This window comes from Lissotriton vulgaris, chromosome 1_1 (assembly GCF_964263255.1).
Source record: "Lissotriton vulgaris chromosome 1_1, aLisVul1.2, whole genome shotgun sequence".
Classification (NCBI taxonomy): domain Eukaryota; kingdom Metazoa; phylum Chordata; class Amphibia; order Caudata; family Salamandridae; genus Lissotriton; species Lissotriton vulgaris.
The window spans coordinates 1613977160-1613993460 of record NC_141685.1 but is presented as its reverse complement, the minus strand read 5'-3'; the positions used below and the strand labels follow the sequence as shown (position 1 = coordinate 1613993460).

Sequence of the window (16301 nt, the reverse complement as noted above, 5' to 3'; positions counted from 1 at the left end):
CAGAATTCTTGAATAATGTATTTTGTTCTTTAATACAGTTTGTACAGCGCAGCCAGCCGACACGTGTTTCTTCAGGGAAACCAGTAGTTTTCTGACTCTTCAGGGCTGTATGGTAATACAAACGCTCAGGGTAGTCATTAGACTGGTGAAAATTCCAAACCGGTAGGGTGCACGCAACGCTGTAGATCAATAATGGTGGTGCTGTACGAAGACTGTCAATAATAAGGACTGTCCGGTGAAATAATCTGATGGAGTAATCGTAATGCCGGTGATAAAACCAAACCGGCACCACTGTGCTCGGTCACACTGTATTTGTAAAAACTGAGAACCTCTTGGATAAAGTGGTCCCTCAAATGCCATGCAAGTAATCACGCAAGTCAGGAGTACGAATCAAATAAGTATGAAAGCGGCAGTAGAAGTAGAAGTCAAATCTGACATGAGTATGTGTCTATCAAGTCTATTTGTGTGACCTCATTGCAGGCGTCTTGGCCTCAGAGCCTGCAATGCAGTCATACAAATAGACTTGACAAGCACAACCCATACCACTAACAGGGTGTTTCACAAGGAAGTAAGTGTTGAAACCACCGTCAATGTGTCTGATAGAGGACATGATATTCTGGTCAGTGGGTACACAGCAGAGGAGCTAGATCTGACATCCTTCACCTTCGGAGTACAAGTGGAGGAGCTATCTACCACTCTCAAAGAATTTGTTGACCTATTCAAAGGCATCGGATGTCTGAAAGGGAAAGAGGTGAAGCTACACATCGACCGGTCCATTCAGCTGGTAGAACTGTGGTTCGGGCTCATTGCATTTCATTTCAAGCAAAAGGTCGAGGAAGATCTGGAGAAGCTAGAGCATGCTGGCATCATTGAAAAAGTGACTCTCCCCACCCCGCGTGTCTCACAGATCCTAATAGCCAAGATGCAGAAGCAGCCCGGGGAAATCTGCATCTGTGTGGGCATGCAACTTCCCAATGGCGCCATTAAACAGGGACGCCATCTGCATCCCACAGTAGAGAATATCCTTGGGGAACTCAGTGGAGCGAAGTGGGTTTCAAAAGTAGACCTTCGCTCAGCCACTCATTCAGTTTTTTTGAATACACCTTCTCGGCAGAGTAGTGCCAGAACCAGAGAAGGGGCAAGATGTACAGGAAGTCCCAGCACCCACCAACAAATCGGAAGTTCAGAGCTTTCTAGGTATGGTAAATTATTGTGGGAGGTTCATCACGGACCTCACCCATTCTCTGTGCGAACTCACCAAGACAAACGCCACACGGACCTAGAGCACAGAACATGAAAATACTTTTCATAGAACCAAAGAAGCCCTGTCAGCCGACACCACTCGGTCACAGAGGCCAACAAACTTCGCAGTGGATGCTAGCCTATAAGGGCTCGGAGCTGTTCTCACTCAGTGATAGGGAGCCTGGACCCCAGTCAAGTATGCTAGGAGGTCCCTTACAGTGAGCATTAAAAAACGATACCCACAAATCGAGAGGGAAGTATTGCATACACTGGGCCGGCAGACACCTTCACTGATATGTGCATGGGCACCCATTTGTAGCCACAATGGACCACAAACCCCTGGTGCCACTGTACCACCGGTCATGATCCAAACTGCCACCTTGCATTGAGAAGTGGATGCTCCAGTCACAAGAGTAGGACTGCCATATTGAGTACAGACCAGGCCCCACCAATCCAACTGACTACCTCTCCCACCATCCCTGAGGTGTGACCACCAAGAAAGCTGAGGAGGCAGAGGAGACAGTGGAGTACTCTGGTATGTTGACGAGAGTCCAAGCCACTAACCTTGTCACTTGCCACTCTCTTGCAAGTCACCAAAGAAGACGAATGCCTATAACTGGCAATTGCTAGGGTCCAGTCCGGTGAGGGGAGGATGCTGAAAGCACACTTGTCACAGAGGACCCCAGAGGCAAAAAGGGTCCTAGAATCTCTGGTCAACATTTGCCAAGAGCTCTCGACAGATGCCAGTGAGTGTTTGCTCAGGGGACCTTGATTGGTGAATCCCACCAGCCTTACCAACCAAGCCATTCAGCTGGCCTACCATGGCCACCAAGGCGTAATCAAAACCAAGAACAGGCTCAGCATGAAAGTCTAGTTACCCGGCACGGATAAAACGATGGCGGCAGTGGTGATGTCATGCCAGTGGTGCAGGTGGCCAGATCTCCAGAGGCACCTGCCCCAGTGCTAACCAAAAAGGGTCCCCAGTAGCCATGGGAGGGAGCCAGTCTGGATTTTGGCCACCTAACAGATGGAAAATACGTTTTAGTTCTACATCAAATACCCAGAGTTTGAACTAGTCAGTCACAAATGGCCTCAGAAGTCCTTGCAAAGATAGAAAAGGTGATTGTCATCCATGGTCTTATGAGAAATTGCAGACAGACAATGGACCACTTTTTCAGAGCCAGGAATTTGTGGATTACCTTTGGTTGTCGGTCATCCACCAACACAAGATAGCACTTCTCTGGCCGCAAGCCAACGAGGAGGTGGAGTGGTTCATGCAGTTCTTGAACAAGGTAATCTGCATCGCTCATGCTGAGCAACAACCAATGGAGAGAGCGATTTATGGATTCCTATGGGAGTATTGGAAGATGGCGGAATCAACCACTGCCAAGCCCCAGGGCATGCCAGCATGGAGTGCGTTGTCAACTATACCACCCTACACCACCCAGTTGGATTCAAACCCCAATGACAATGCAAGGGTTCTCAGCAGGAGGGCAAGAAGCAAAAGTCTCAGCCTTCTGACATCCAGCCTAGAGACTTTGTTTATGTTCAGGACCGGCATCTTGGTTGCAAGTTCCGGAAGCCCTTTGAATGACATGCATGGATTCTGGTAGGATGCAAGGGTACAAATCATTGCACACAGATGTGATGAAGAGCACACGCGGAACATCTCTTTCTTCAAGAAGATCAAGGGAACCCTTTCAGGAACCGCTGACTCATCCACAGTTTTTTGGTCTGAGACAGGTGTGTGGGCGTCATAATCGCCTTCGCCCATGATCCAGACCAAGGCCTCTCATGGTCTGAACGAGACACAGTCAAACTCCACACCCCCAGGGGTTTCTCCAAGGTTTCTCCACGCTGCAGCCCTGGACAGGAGTCCTGTACCCCAAGATCCTCAGAACGAAGTGACCACCCAAGTTATCATTTGCGTGCCATCCACCCACCTAAAGGACTTCCTGGTCTGATGAGCCTATGATACTGCGAGGTGACTGTGACCTGGGGTGTGGTAACGTTATGAGTTACCTGTAAAAAATTAATGAATTGAATTGTTATGCTTTATTAAGGTTGAGTAGGAATGTACTGTAACACCTTGCCAAATATTGCAAGGTGGCCTTACTGTGTATCACCCACATACATGTATTGTGGTTAAAAGTGCATGGGTGTGGTCTGTGTAGGCAGTCACGTGCCGGCAGTATAGTCATTAACTGTCTCATGTCATTTGTTGCACAATCACTAAAAAGGCCATTAGGCCCGGCTGGCCCGAAAGTACAACAAGAATGACATAATCACGTTGTCCCTACCATCGTAAATCCAGTCTCCTGCATCCCTGTCGGTGGTGTAGTTGAGCAGGCTGAGGCGCAGCTAATAAATGCAGTCCAGGGCATTGAAGGATGAAGCTCTGCATGAAGCTTCATGTCACTCATGCCAGAGGTCTTTGCACGGATTGTCTACTTTTGCCAGGCCCTGCTACAGGTGGAAAGGAGGGGAGGACTACAGCAGGAAGTGCGTGTGAAGTTTCTGTGGATAACTTAAACGCATGTGCTGCCGAGAACAGAATTAAGCTCCTTTTCCACATTATTATTGGAGACAGCACTGCTCAGAACCACTTAGATGGGATGTGAGCGGCACAGAGTCGGTGTTGTATGTGAACTAACCCGAGCCATCTGCAACTGACAGCCTGCACTGCCAAGACCAGAGTAGTCAGGTCAGGCATAGAAAATAAAACCAGATCTCCTTGCTAAAGTTTTGCAGCATTGCCATCAGTGGCAGTTGGTGACCCTCAGCATTGGAGGACGTGGAGCAGACGGAGAGCCAAACGCAGTGATAGGCATTGTAGTAAATCTCAATGCCTTTAGGCTCAAAGCTCTCAATCATGGTGTGTTAACAGATTTAAAACGGCCTGTGACCGAGAGCTCTGGAGGGGAGGCTCAAGGCAATGCGAGTTTCTCACAGTGCCTGTCAGTGGGCCAAAAAGATAAAAAATTCACTTACCTAGGATTCTTCCTCCTCCTGTTTTTGTTCTTGAATGCAGTCAGCACGACAGCACCTCGTCGAGCCTCAGCCAACCCCCTTCTATAAATCGCAATCCTGCTCTCATGCTGCAGATGACCAGAATGAGAGCAGCGCCAGGATTGGCTGGAGCGGGCTGCCTCGACGCTCCAACAGGCACAGGGGGCCTGTGCCTGCTCTCCACCCACCTATCTAAGACAGTTCAGTGGAGAGGTTGTCAGGCTGGCCATCGCAAGACAGCCGGCAAACAGTGAACAATAAAATGTTGATTCATTGTATTCTTTTATTTTTAACCTTTGCTGCTTGGTAGAAGGGGGGCGATGCTACTCTGCCCCAATGGGAGGCCACCCTGGATGCCAGATGCAGCCAAATTAACCAATAAACGCTGCTCTAGCGAAGTGTGGTGGGCAGCTGTCCGACTATTGTATTGTAACAGTCTGTGTCCTCTGTTCTGCCGCTTCTCTTTCCACATGTTCTCTAAATTAATTTTATAAGTGAAATGTTTTTTTATTGCGCCTGTGTACACAACATCAATAGTGCAAGAGCAGCTTTCACGTGTCCATGCTTGCAGAACAGGAATGTTGGAAATGCCTTCACCAACAAGAAGAAGAACCCAGACAAATAATTAAAGTGTTGCTGGAGTTAATGGGGCATACCGCCTCCTGCTGCGAGAACACTCATGGTCCAAGGTACAGTCACAGACGCCATGCATCAGTTCATGAGGTGCCTCTCAAGGGAGTAATTTAAACTGGTGTATTACTATTAATGTGAAACACTTCTGCATGTTTAAAAAAATACACTTTTTTGAATTTTGAAGAGACTAATTTTTGCATGAGGTTTGTCGGACTTTTACATGAGAAACATAATTATGATCTGGCTCGTGCATGGGCTCTTGGAGCCAAGCCAGACCCTTGCCTCGGTTCTCCTCTTTAATTTATTGACTTACCCACCTCTCAAAAAGGTAAAGGCCAAAGGGAAATTGAGCAGAAAAAAGCACCCTTTAAAAAGATTTTGGGAAGGAACACCGCATTCACTCCACTTCCCCAAAATATAGGATATGGCCTCGCTCGCGTGGTGTGAAATGGGGTATGGGTGTATGGGGTTATGCCTCACCACTTCCAAAGTTTACCAGCCGCCTCTGTAAAGAGACCATTAAATGTGTTCCAGCTCTAAAAAAGGAAGCAAGGAAAACAACCTGTGCGAGGAGAACAACCTGTGCTGTTGTGGCTCTTTGGCTGCTACACATGGGACATTATGGTGGTGGATATCTAGATTTTTGATGCATTAAATAGTAAGATATAGATTTTGAATGGTGTATAGAGCCGTACTAACTTCCCCAATTTTCTGCGAGAATGGCCAGATGGCAAGGTTAGCTGCTCCCAGGATTGGGAATTCTCTGTATATATTGCCTTGGAGTTTTGGAGGGATTAACAGGAAAGAGCAGATGAAAATGCAATGATGGCAAAACATTTTCACGTTTTCATTCTGGGACACAAGACATGCTGAACTCTGTCCCTCCCAACATTTTTTAAGAATGTGTCAATCACGTATCTATCTCATGTGACATCAACATGAAAGCCAAGGTTAATGATGTCACCAGAGCTTTCTTCCAGTTTGGCAGCTAAGGAAGATCACACTCTTTAAGGTGCATATGGCACTGGCTGACACGCTGATCAATGCAAAGCCATGCTATGCCAATGCCCACTATGGTAGTCTTACAGAATATCATCTAATCTGCCTTCAAATGATTGAAAACGTAATCCGAAGGCTCCTAGCTAACCAACAAATCTTGTCACCACAATCGTCAGAAACTTCCACTTGCTAATTGTTAGAGAAAGATGCATTTAATGACCCTGTGCCTCCTAGTACTGCCTCTGCTTGTCGGTCCAAAAAGGTCCCTTCCTAATTTTTCAATAGGTATCTACCATGAACCAGTCCCAGTAGATTTAACTTCACTGCATCACAAACAAAATCAGACTTGAAGACAGTCCCCTGAGTTATAAAAGTGCCATTTTTTTCCAAATCATTAACAAAAAATTATTTATCACCTTGATGGAGGCCCATAAATGGTTCCCCAACCCCCAGTTTATTTATAAAGTTTTATATAGCGCGGACAAGACCCGGTGAGGGTATCAGAGCACTTTACAAATGTTACATTAAAAAAAGAGATAACAAGGCACATAGATATGAGGAGCTAACAGTTAAGCCTAATCTGTTCCCCATTGGAGAACGCAGTCAGAATAAAAGTCCCTGCCAGCTGATATTCTTTACACACATAACTGTGGCTCATTGGATGAGAGAGAGAGTCTAGAATAATGTCTAGCACTGGCACCTTACTCAGAGTAAGGATGAACCTGGTGGAGAGTATGGAGTTCTTGGAAGAGTATAATATTCCTACTTACTCTCTACATCATTTACAATCAGTATTGTTTGTATTCTCAGGCCTAGTTATCATATGTAAGGTTGAGGTCCGGCATTAAAAAACACATGGGATAACCATCGCTTTGCAGGATTTTCAAGCTTTGCCACAGGTATCCTGAATGACATCTCACGAAGCATCCAGCTGGGCTGCCTAATGTTGAGGTGCCTCTAACAAAAGAGAGGGACCCACACAAACCAAAGGGGTAGGGTACCAAAAGACAAATTGTCAGAAAAGATTCCCCTTTGGGTGAATTTTTGGACTAACCGCAGTTTAGAAACACACATACACAATCAGTACCAATAAACATAACTCAGGAGCAGCAAATGATGTAACCGATACAATCATACAAGAAAATAAATGTACATTTTATTTTGATATATTAAAAACAAGGTTAAAAAACAGATTTAAAAAAACACAATATATAATGGGACAGTACATAAGGAAAACAATTCCTAATTAATAAGAGGGAAATACACTAGTCCAAACTGTTATCTAGGATCACACTCCAAAATGTATAGTTGGTCACTTTGAAAGGAGTTCTTTGTCCAATGACTTAGTGCTTTTCCACCCAGCAAAGCATTGTTTTTAATATATCAAAATAAAATGTACATTTATTTTCTTGTATGATTGTATCGGTTACATCATTTGCTGCTCCTGAGTTATGTTTATTGGGACTAATGTTGAGGTGCGCCAGTGTTTTATCAAGTAATGTAGCAGATTGAGCTGAGAGGTCACATTTGTGACTTGTATACAATTATTAAATAATAGTCATTTGAAAGAGCCAGTGAATCTTGTCATATTAGGTCTTACACAAACTATCAAATGGTGATGCTGCATTCCTTATTTCCGGAAATTACTGGCAATGCAGGATTAGGTGAGGAGTATAGAAAATAAATGTCCTGCCAACAGAGGGCTCCTATGAAGAGGCCTGGACCACATATTCACCTACAAGAGGGGTTACAGCAGTTCAAGGTTAATGATGAAAGTGATTAATCAAGAGAGGGTGATCTAGGTGGCTAGTGGAATTGACTCGATGTATGAGCCAGTTCCATCCTAGACATCGAGAAGAGCAAATAGGGCAAATAGTGCCGAGCCCCATAGACAAGAGAGAGAAACAACAGGAGGGAGCCAGCTGGCATATGATGATGCTTACTTATAAAACACGATTACATTTAAGAACAATCCCTATCTGCTTATGGTACGAAGATGCGTTCTTCAGATAATCAACCATTTGTTTGCCATCTGTTAATGCAATTAGAGTGTTTTTATATACATTCTTTCCATACACTCTAGGCTTAGTCAGGAACAAATATACACTGGAGACAAAACAGAATTCGGAATATTTATTATTTGTCCAAAAAGGTAAAGACGGAGGATAGAAGCGGAGATAGAGCAGGCGTGTATCTGGATCAGCTTCCTTCTTGTGTGTGAGGGGATTAGATAACCAGCCTCGTTTTGTACCCAAATATCAAGGAAGTTGATTTAGGTACTCCTAGTGCCCATAATCTCCCTTTTGGATAAATGTGAGAAACCACAAATATAGTTCCAACAAAGAAGATAATTTCTAACGTTCATAACGCTTAATGGTTTTAAAAAAAGAGGTCACCACTCAAAAAAAAAATGTTTATCTGCATAGTTCGACATGATAAAAGTATTCAGAGACTTTCCAACACTCCACAGCCATAACAAAGAAACAAAAAGAAACATCAGCTCACAAGGTTGCATGTCTCAGATGACACAAGCGACAAACGCATTCCAACAGGCTAGGCCAACTCTTCCTGTTACATATAATGATTACTTTGAGACAAATGCAGTATATCTATACTACTATTATAAAGCGAGAACTGTGAACCTTTGAGGCGGGTAAACTCGGGAACCACAGCGCCAATCCAAACACCCAATACATCATTGGAATTGGCAGGGTCTGCAGAGTGACATAGGCTATATACCACAAAAAAATATACGTTCCTTAAAAAATATACGTTCCAAAAAAAGTAGTCCCTTGCAAGTAGCGCAGGCCGTGTGCGCTAACGACGTGCGTGCTGACATAATCAGGAGCGCTTGGAGGAGCGGCGGACAGGAGCGCAGGGAGGAGTGGTGAACTTTGGCGGTCTGGAGGGGGCTGAGGTAGGTCAAGCAAGGGGAGGAGCCGTTAACTTAGAAGCGCGGGGAGGAGCGGTAAACTTTGGCGGACTGCCTGCGCGATGCCTAATTGCTCTTGGAGGGTCAAGCAAGGGGAGGATCGGTAAACTTTGGCGGACTGGAGCGGGCCGTTTGGAGCGCGGGGAGGAGCGGTAAAGTTTGGCGGACTGCCTGCGCGAAGCCTGATTGCCCCTGGACAATGTCGGGGCGGGCTGCTAGTATCTAATAAAAGTATACTTTTTTTATCGTGGTCTCCTGTGTAATAACAAACAGGTGAAACTACACCAGAATTCCAGAGTGTCTGTTAAATAATTAGATGTACATACTACACGCATGTATAGGCCCAGATCTCTGTACTGGGGTGAATGTATGACATTGTTCTGCATTCTGTCCATCAATTGTTGTTTTTGCATTTGTCACCCCGAGTGGGATGGGTATGCTCAGACGTGAGTCCCATGCTCTCCACGCCACTGGAATCAAGCTATCCTGGCTGATGACGGCTGAAATGCCAGAAACCAGTCCTAGGATGCTTGATTCCGGTCCAGGGAAGACATGGCTTGGCAGTTCGGGCTGGACTGTTCCCATGAGGCACAGGGTCAAGGCTGATTTGCATATGGCCATGTCTGAACTGGAATGGCATGGTAAGCAAAAAAACGATGGATTTAGGCCCAGATCTCTTTACTGGGGTGAATGTATGATATTGTTCTGCATTCTGTCTATCAACTGTTCTTTTTGCATTTATCTGCATAGTTCTACATGATAAAAGTATTCAGAGACTTTCCAACACGCCACAGCCATAACAAAGAAACAAGTAGAAACATCAGCTCATAAGGCTGCATGACTCAGATGACACAAGCGACAAAATGCATTCCAACAGGCTAGGCAGACTCTTCCTGTTACATATAATGATTACTTTGGGACAAATGCAGTAAATAGCTAATAAAAAAAAAATCTTTTTTTATCGTGGTCCCATGTGTAATAACAAACAGGTGATACTATACCAGAATTCCAGAGTGTCTGGTACATAATTAGATGCACATATTACACGCATGTATTGCAAATAAACATATTTTATCACATAGGAAATTAACATTCCAATCTAACATCAGCACAACGTTCAAATCCCTGATGAAGATCTAACAGAAAGTGTGGCATTACGGAGTCGAAATGGGCCACACAGGGAGGGAATGGGAGTGATTAATCTTTACCCGACCAATGTCAAAACAGAAAATACTTTTTGAATTCAGTCCTGAATTCTGGCTCCCATTCCTCCTCTTTCTGTAGAAAGGAACGTGGATCTGGGAGCGCCCACACAGGGACTGCACACACTAGACACTGCATGACACCCCTGACGCTAAAAATCTCATTGGACTGTTGTCTCTACTGATAAGGAATGCTTTATAACTTGATGAGGTTTTTGTTTTCCATTATTCTTTATTAATTATTGGTTATTTTTGGTTCCACTGTACTGGCACTGAACACACTCTTCTTATTTCAGACATTGATTCGTGAGGGTGCACTCTTATGACTGCACATGCACCTGCACTTTAAAATGAGTGATTTAGTCTGAATTCGGTTTCTAATTTATGTTTCTTACAGCCATGACGAGGGTGTATGGAAAGAACATATGAAAATTGCAATAAATGCACTAACAGATTAAACATATAGGTTTGTATATCTGAAGGAAGTGTTTTCAAGCCATAACCATATCCAGGTCCTTCTTTCTGATAATCCTTCGGTCCTCTTTACTAGAGGATTGATGGTGGATATGATATTTATCCCATTCTATAAAATTCCAACCCCGCAGAGGTCACATCTTATCGGGTGCGATAAACCGCTCCTTTTTGAAGATAGCAGTGAAGAACACCGAGGTTTTGGCCTATACCACAACAAAATCCACATGTCCAGTTCATTAATGAGCACTTCTCCCGTATTAAATTCTGGCATATTTGACCTGACAACATTGAACGAGGCTTGCACATAGTCACGCTCTCAGTAAATATCAGGTGCCATAAACTTTGCATCACTTTAATTCCAATCACTGGACAAATAGGGGTCTTGAAGTATCTGGGTCACTTGTAATGAGGACCTAGTAGTCAAGCCCAGCCCTATGGTTAATCAGGGCTTTTACACCTTGCTACTATACATTTATGGAACGTTCTGTCGAGATGTAAAACTGAAAAGAGAAAGAGCCATGGGGAGCATGAGGAGTGACCTTTCTGGTGAAGCGGTCTCTTTTCCAAGAGCAGGGTGGACTCAAGAGTGACAAGTGGAGATGGTAGAGAACCCTGAGGAGGTGAGGGCAAATGTGAATCACCCATGTTCCACTGACGGAGAAATGGTGACGGTGGATGTGCAACGGAGACCGTAAGTGGGAAGAAAAGTGAATGTGGCTATGCATGAATGGGAAGGTGTATTGTCCTATATGCAAAACCTTTATCACACTCCCACTGACTGTAGAGTATCGGGACTAGTAAGGGGAGGCAATGGCAGTTCTAGAACAAAGCTAGATTACCATCAGCACCACCAGAAGTGGGATCCTATTTGCTCACACAGGTACTGAGCATTGGCTCCAGGCAGATGGTTTGGATGGATGGACAATGTTACCTCACCTAGCAACGTAAATACTAATGCATCAGCCAAGCACGAAAGCAAAACACATCTTGTGGTTACTGTGGTCTTCAGGACCTTTCTATGACTGGGAGGCAAACGTTCAGGAGTGACAAGGGAGCGCAAGCCTACTTTAAGAAACATGAGCATTATGGGAGTAGACCTACCTTGCTGGGATGCATGTTTCTTGACTTCTCCTTTGTATTCAAACCCCACAGCTGACTGGGGAAAAAAAGAAATAACACAAGCATAAGTTATTCTGTCTCGCAATAAAACAGATGCAGAGTGTGGTCTGTATCATCAAAAGCACACCTTTGTCTTGCGCAAATTATTTTGAGGTGTAATATTACTTTCAATCAATAACCTTCATGCTTCCATGACTCTGCGGTATCCTTCAAGCATGAAACCTGCTAACACAGGGCAAGGTCTTATCGATGCCACATGCCACACACTACTAGAACCCTGCAAGAAAGCCAAATGTAACACTGAGTACCTCGAAGCCTCAGTGTTTCATTCACTTCACTTGTGGCCAGGATTTGATATGGTCACTCAATGGTTATAGATTGACTGGGTCAACTGGTGGCTTAATACTGGGTGGCGTCTCTAAGTAGTAAGTTTCACATGGGAGCCAGTCTCAAAAGATTGCTACAGTACCCAAAAACCTTTCTGTGGATCAAACCCCCTCACTCATCGATCCACTCATTCATATGTCTACTGAATCTCCTTAATCAACCAAGTTTTCCATCCATCCACACATCTTCTTGTCTCTCTATACATCCATCAATCAATTTGAATCTTCGGACCTACCCAACTGCTCAACCAAATGATCCAGCCTCATTCCCTCATTACCCATCAGTTTACCTCACCTTCACTCTTCACATTCTCCCCCCCAAGCAGGTAATCTTTTTTACTTATCCCAGTCTTACTCAAATTTCAATTTGTGGTTCATTTTCTCTCCCACGCTCTATCTTCAGTATTTTGCTTGTGTTTGTCATTCTCCTGGACTTCTCCTCACAGGCTTCCCTCGCTTCTTTCTCTACCACTTCCCATTGTTTTGCATGTTTCATCTTTCTCAGGGGTTCTCCATTTCATTACAAATTTCTGAAGTCTTGAAGATTAGCAACATAATTATAGTAATTTAACTCCATATTAGAGCTAAAACTTTTTTTGTCCCAATTAAATTTGATTTTTATACATAGTATGGAAAATTTTACTTCAAAATTATAAAACACATGATTACTGGATCCAGCTGGTTTGAGGTCTAAAAGAAGGGAGTCAAGGGTTTTAAGCAGTATGGGCCAGCACTCATTCCATTTAAGCTTCCAAATTAACCTTAAATCAGCAAAAAGCTGCCTGTAACATCTTTAAAAATCACAGGGAGAATGCCTGATATTATGTGATATTGTATTTCCGCGGTGGTAACCAGCTGCCCGTACGTCATTTCCTTTGTGCACCATTATCACCTTATTCTAAATGAGAGCTTTAAGCGCTCTATAAAAACTTAATCCCAAAGGGTGAACTGGTAGAGAGCAAGTACATGGGGCTGTCAAAGTGATCTAAAGGTTCCCGACACAAAGGAAACAGTTGATTCTCTCCCATCATTCCCTCTGTTTTACAGCATTTCTCTTTCATTCTGCCTTCGTTCGCTTGCTCTCGTCCATCATCCCTTCTTCTCATTCTTGTCCTCTTTACCATTTAACTACTTTCAAATATTGTTTATCCATTTTCCTCTCTCGTTTAGTCTCCCTACTTACAAATTTCTTCTCTAATATTTTTCTTCACTAACTGATCTTTTTCTTCCAAGTTTCAATTGACTCTCTCACTGATTCATTCCATACATTCTTCCTCCCTTGCTTTTTTTAATTGTCCTTACTTCCTTCCTTCCTTCATGACACTTTCACTTTTATTAATTTTTCCTATCTCATTTCTCACCTTGTCTGTCCGATCCTTCTGAACACCGTATTTACCCCCGAAGCCCTTGGCCGCGTCGGTCTGTGAGGAGTGTTTTTCCACATTTGCTGTGTAGTCATGGCCCAAGGCACTCTACGAAGTAAAGATAACAGTTGAGAGTTACTATCATTCCAACCTTATTCATCTTATAGCTGTCAACACAGACCTTCCAGAGTCAAGGCTGTCCATACTAGCAGAAAGCTGCCCTTCACAAAGAGATTCACAAAAGAATTAGCATTTTAGGAACGTGAAATGCTAATTCTAGTTACCTGGAGAGTCGTTATATTCTGGCCAAATCACAAACTTCAAAACTATTTCACTAAACAGTACCCTGTCAAATGGAGGAACTTCACATTTCCCCTAATTTGGGAAATGGCAAACATCTGCAGTTGGGCCAACAACAAATCTTAGTGACCTTGTTGCAAGAGTAGTGGTCTTATTCAAGAGACAACTGTACATTTTTTCTCTTCCCGTTTACTAAGTAAATCAACTTATTTGAATTTTTTTGGCATGGCATTAAGACAGTAAAAACGTCTTCACTTCTGGGTATTTTGTAGATGTGAGCACCACCGCTCAGTGCATCACGCTATTGCTTAAAAAACACCTAATAAGACATCCAGGAGGACTCAAGCGCACATTACCACCGCCATGAAAGAGGGACTCTCCAGCTCCATCTTTCACCGCCACTGCCTGCTGAGCTCACTGATTCCAAGACTCCAGGCCCCAGGTGAGAAACGCAGCACCGAAGAATTGAACATTACCTATGCACCACATGCAAGAACTACACTGTTGAGCAGGCAAGAAATCTCTTCCTCAACATAGTGGGTGACAACGTTAAGGATCTCTTCGTAACTTTTACTCCAGAGTCCATTGCAACTTACAAAGGCGTAGTGCAGGGCCTAAATGAGAAGTTTGGCCCGTAGCATAACATTTATTTAGAAATGTGGACACGATGAAAGCTCCATGTCACGGAGCTTATGAATCCCTGGACAATTTTGCAACAAAACTGCAGAAGCAGGTGACTCACTGCGACGTTGACAGGCTCAACGATGAAGAGGCCATATGCCTGTAATTCATTGAAGGGTCTAATGGAGCCCCTTACACTCCACATGGTCCAGGATGACGTACGAATGGTGATGCACGCTGTCAGCATAGAAGCTGAATGAAACAGAACTGAGCAGGCATACCAAATGGCTTCTGGAGGAAGCCCCAGGACAAGATGGTGTACTCAACATTCAAAGGTGACAAAATATGCTGATGTTGTGGCCCGGCGTCTCCTTATGCAGAGGAACGGCTAATACTCGACCAGAGACAGCATAGCTGTAGCAGAGAAAATCACTTTGCAAGTGTGTGTCGAGTAGGAACTGTTGGAGTTCAAAACCAGATGCAAAGTATCAAGGATGACCAGGACACAAAGCTCATTCGACATGGACATTCAAAGAGTTGCCTAATCCATGAAACAACCCCAAGAAAGAGTGGAGGACAAATGCCTATAATTGATGAGAAAAGCCCCAGCACCTGCTGATTGGTTACATCAAACCTATGTGCTAGAAAAAAAGGAGCTCAAGAAGGGGGCCTCAACTGCAATACGAATGAGGAACCACATCACTCTTTTCCTGTGGAACAGTCGAGCTACTTGCATCATCATGTGTGCGACTGAATATGAAAGGATGTCAGCGCAGCCAAAGCGGTCACCATTGAACATAAATGCCTTGCAAGGGGGTGAAGCATTTGGTGACAATGTTATAATTCTGCAAGAAGATGTCCACATATTCAAAGGTGATACATCACCACCGTGCCTTCTAAGCAGTGCCACAATATAGCTGATCTCCACGGCCTACCCTGTGTCGTCGCAGCATTAGATCATGAGTGCACACCTAGAGCTATTTCAAGGATAAGGAAAACTGAAGGACAGGCACCTCACACTTCATATAAATGAGGCACTTGACTTAGTGGCTTAGGAAGGCCGCTGGGTGCCTGTCCATTTACAACAGCAAGCAAAAGAAGAGCAGCTGGACCAGGACATTTTCAAGCAGCCCATTAGTTCATGTCTCCCACGAATGTCTCCCATTGTGGCTGTATACAAATGAGACGGCAAGACGATAGACATCTGCATGGATGCGGATACAAAATATAGCCATCAAAAGAGAGAGGCACCCAGGACCACACTTGACTGACATGGTCAGCTGCGTCAATGGACCCTGTCTCTTAAGTAAACTGACTTATTCAAGGGATACCATCATCTACAGCTGTATACACAGTCGTGCTGTACCACTACATTATCATCACACCAGTGGGTGTTTTGATACAAATGTCTAAACTCTGGAACATCGTCAGTATAAAAAAATCTTTTAGAAAACCATACCAAGCGTTCTAAGGCCAATCAAAACTAGTTTAAGTACAGCAATGACATCCTCGTCTAAAGAAGCAGCTGGCAAGTGCGAACTAGAGCTCAGGTGTCACATTCTGTCCCACAGATGAATGCGCCCAGACCCTACTAAAGTGGCATAAGACAATAAAGAGCCCAACCTAGGGATTGTACCATATTTTAGGTAATTTCTAGGCCTAGAAAACTACTGCTTCCAAGGCATTAAAGATTTTACCACCGTCAGTGCACCACTCAGGTGTACCCAGATAAGGACACTTTCAGCGGTCAGGAGATTGTGACTAGGATGTGACTGGGACTTCACAGAAAAAAAGAAGCAGTGACATCAGATGATTAGCTCACATACTTCGACCCCAAACTCTGCACTGAACTAATAGGGGATACCAGTGGAGGGCTGGACAGCATTTAAGCTCAAAAGAAGCCACGTCAAGACTCCCGGAGGCGGACCAATGCCAGTCGATGCCTGACAGAAATAAAAAAGCCTACACCCAACCTGAGAAAAGAGACCCTGCCTGTAGTGTGGCTCGTTAGCCTCATCGC

At 44.1% G+C, this 16301-nt stretch overlaps 1 protein-coding gene across 4 annotated transcripts in view; it reads right to left on the bottom strand.

The window, feature by feature from the left end:
• The window catches only part of LOC147750899 (src substrate cortactin-like), a 144394-nt gene that overhangs the window by 60480 nt on the left and 67613 nt on the right, over positions 1-16301 (bottom strand). For all 4 annotated transcript variants that reach the window (XM_086918702.1, XM_086918730.1, XM_086918712.1 and 1 more), the window contains exons 5-6: positions 13358-13468; positions 11593-11647 (exon numbers count right to left, since the gene is read on the bottom strand). In XM_086918702.1, the coding sequence (XP_086774828.1) occupies positions 11593-11647; positions 13358-13468 (166 nt within the window). The remainder of the gene's footprint in view (positions 1-11592; positions 11648-13357; positions 13469-16301) is intronic.